The sequence below is a fragment of the Microtus oregoni genome, unplaced genomic scaffold, assembly GCF_018167655.1.
Source record: "Microtus oregoni isolate MIOR12 unplaced genomic scaffold, Mior012 000077F_ref0000221, whole genome shotgun sequence".
Classification (NCBI taxonomy): Eukaryota; Metazoa; Chordata; class Mammalia; order Rodentia; family Cricetidae; genus Microtus; species Microtus oregoni.
The window spans coordinates 4,464,172-4,467,578 of record NW_024544029.1 but is presented as its reverse complement, the minus strand read 5'-3'; the positions used below and the strand labels follow the sequence as shown (position 1 = coordinate 4,467,578).

The following is a 3,407-nucleotide window of genomic DNA, read 5'->3' as shown; positions in this document are numbered from 1 at the left end:
TTTTTATCATTATCAGTGCCTTTATAACTCTGGCAGGCAAGAAAAAATGTTAACACACATGTACACACACACACGTACACACACATGTGCACATATGCACAAGCAAAGATATCATTTAAAGTTAAATGGAAGCAATGAAGTAAGGATTCTGATTTTCTTGCTCCCAGTCCAGTATTCTTGAATCTTTTTTCTAATGTTTGTAGAACACAGTGTTCATACATCTGCTTAAATCCTTCCCTTCATCTCTCAGGTAATTCACTCGGGATTTTTTTTTTTTTCTATCTCTGATCAAAAACATTTCTTACATGAATCACTCTCAGTAGTGAGATAACATTGAGCTCAGAAAAGGGCTTCATAATAAAAGACAATGCTGATGATTAATAATGGTGTAGCAATGGTCAGGGGGATCATGTTTAAATAGGTGAGCAGAGGTGTATGGACAACAAGACTTCAATCTGGGGTAACCAAGGGGCATTGAGGGTCTTGATGGATCTTGTTTGTTTTTTCCTCTTCAGCTATGAGAAACCACAGTGCTGTCCGAGAATTTGTTCTCCTTGGACTCTCGACCGACCCCTATGTTCAGCCTATACTCTTTACTCTGTTCCTTCTGGTTTACCTCCTCACGCTGGCGGGAAACGCCTTGATGCTGCTTGTGATTGCGGCTGATTCTCACCTCCACACACCTATGTATTTCTTCTTGAGACAGCTGTCCTTCCTGGACCTGTGCCACTCATCCGTCACAGCTCCCAAGATGCTGGAGAACCTACTTTCTGAGGACAAAACCATCTTTGTTGGCAGTTGCTTGGCTCAGGCCTTCTTTGTGTTCAGTACTGGAGGCACCGAGGCCTGTCTGCTTGCTGCAATGGCCTATGACCGTTATATTGCCATCAGCTCTCCTCTGCTCTACAGCCAGCTGATGAGTAGCCAGCTCTGTGTGGGGCTGGTGTGGAGCTCCTGGAGCCTGGCCTTTGTCGACGCCCTCCTCAATATCCTCCTGGCCGTCGGCTTAGATTTCTGTGAGGAGCGGACCATTCCTCACTTCAGCTGCGAGCTGTCCTCGCTCTTCCCTCTGTCCTGCTCCGATACCTCTGCCAACTTCGTACTCTTGCTATGCTCTTCGGTGGTGCATTTTTTTGGAACCCTTGTCCTGATTGTTTGCTCTTACGCCTGCATTGTTGCCACTGTCCTGAGGGTCAGCTCCAGCACAGGCAGAAGCAAGGCCTTCTCCACCTGCTTGTCCCACCTCACCACTGTGATCTTGTTCTATGGCTCAGGTTTCATCAGCTACCTTTTACCAGCTTCAGGGTCCCCCCTGGAAATGGTCTTCTCTTTGCAGTATAGTCTGGTCACCCCCATGCTGAACCCCCTCATCTACAGTCTGAAGAACAAGGAAGTGAAGGCAGCTGTGGGAAGAATGATCAGAAAGCATTTTTAACCCCTTCTGCATCAGTCACAACATTATAATAAAATAGACATGGAACCGCGGTACTATGTGGTTAAACAATGGTCTTCAAGGAGAGCTGTTGTTGTCTATGATGGAAGGCACCATTGGAGACATGCCTCTTGCCTTTTGTGGAAATATTGTGAATAGAGAACTCTGAGGATGATGAGCCGTATTTAGAAAGGGATACGTGAATCAGCAAACCCTCTCTTCCGCGAGATCATCTTAACAAAAATTTTTATTTTTCAGATCGGTATAAATAGCTGTTGCTATTGGCAGCTCACCACTCCTTCACATTTAAAAAATTATATCCCAAGTGTTCAGGAAATCTGACTCTTCAGAATCTGACAGCTTCCCCAGGGTGGGGGTGACCCTGTAGCTCAGGAGAGGTGGACAGTTCTGTCTTTTTCTCATGGTGAAGCATTCCATCCTGATGTGAAATCAAGACTCAAGTAAGGTTATCCAGAATCTTTTCTAGGAAATTTAAATATTTATTTTGAATCAAAAGAAAGTCCCTGGAACCAAGCCAATAACCCTGGGTGTACTAAAGAAACTACAGCCCTGTCCCCTGGCAACTCTCTTTGGGGTGATATTTTAAGGGAGAATAGCAATGTCAAATCAGATACACTTCTTAACTTGTGCCAAGAGGTGTACTACATTCCTGGGTTAGCAAGATGCCACACTTGTAATTTCTGGGACTTCTGGACAGTTCTACTTCCGATTATAAAATAAGAAGAGCTTAGATTATTCAGTTGGATCCAGTCTAATCACACAACTCCTTACAAGTGGCAAACATTCCCCAGCTATATTCAGAAAAGACAAGGCGAATGGGAGGACAGAGACAATATAAACATGGGATTTACTATCGCCTCCACCTCGCAATACCAGCTTCTGTGAGGCAGGAACTGTGGCCTGCTTCGGTGAATAACACCACCCAACAGCCAGCGGAGAAAGGGGAAGCACTCAGTGCGGAGCGCTGAGCCCACCCAGACTTCTGACCTAATATATTGTAATGTAACTATTTGCATGACTAAAAAATAACTGTTTTGTTTTAGTTTTTAGAATTTCATACTTTATTTCCATCACATACCCTTTTTTACCTACAGCTCCCCCATACCTCCCACACCCTCGCACATTCATGACTTTCTTCTTTAATTATTGTTGTTACACACACACACTCACCCCCCGCACTGAGTCCATTTAGTGGTATATGTGTTTAAAGCTGATCGTTTAAGAATGAATACTTTATTAGTGGTGTTGTGCCTGGAAAAGACTGATGAAATCTTAGCAGGTATTAATTGCCTGCAGCTTTTCTTCTTGGGGTGGGGCCTGGTGGGGCTTCCCACACCCATATTGCCAATTCAACTGGTGGTGTGTCTTGTTTAGGCAGTCACGTTGATGAGCATTCATGGGGGGTAGCTTCTCTGACATTTCTGGGAGACACAGTAAACTAGCAAACTTCCTGTTCCTCTGGCTCTTACAGCCATTCCTTCCTCTTTCCCAACATGCTCCTGGGGCCTTAGGTGTAGCGGTTGTGTAGATGGATTTGTTGGGATCTGAGCACAGTTTTTAAGATACCAAATCAGTAATAATTTGTTATGGTAGTTATAGGAAATTGATAAATTACTATGACTTTGATTACTCTACTTAATCATCTTAACAAGTATGTGGAATAAGTTCTGCTATTATTTTTCTTCGCTTACTGAAGAAATAAGACACAGGATGCATGTGTGTGTGTGTGTGTGTGTGTGATTGCTAGATTATTATCAGGAGGATGATGGAGCCTGACTCTAAACGGGCTTTCTGAGCTAAGCTCTACTCCCAGTTACTAAATGCGCATCCCACCCCCACCACCTCTTAAGATTCCCATGTCCTCAGTATAATTGTTCATGGTGTGATTTAGTTGCTTAAAAACCAAAGAATGGTAACTGGCCCTGAAACAGGAATCAAAAGTGACTCTTCAGTG

At 43.9% G+C, this 3,407-nt stretch overlaps 1 protein-coding gene across 1 annotated transcript; it reads left to right on the top strand.

Annotated features, from left to right (window-relative positions):
* Positions 1–517: 517 nt before the first annotated feature.
* Positions 518–1,435, top strand: LOC121441519 (olfactory receptor 8S1-like). The gene has a single exon (XM_041642762.1). The coding sequence runs from the start codon at positions 518–520 to the stop codon at positions 1,433–1,435; it is 918 nt and encodes a 305-aa protein (XP_041498696.1).
* Positions 1,436–3,407: the final 1,972 nt, after the last annotated feature.

Coding starts and splice junctions, on each gene's coding strand:
- LOC121441519 (XM_041642762.1), top strand. CDS start 518: ATGAGAAACCACAGTGCTGTCCGAGAATTTGTTCTCCTTGGACTCTCG.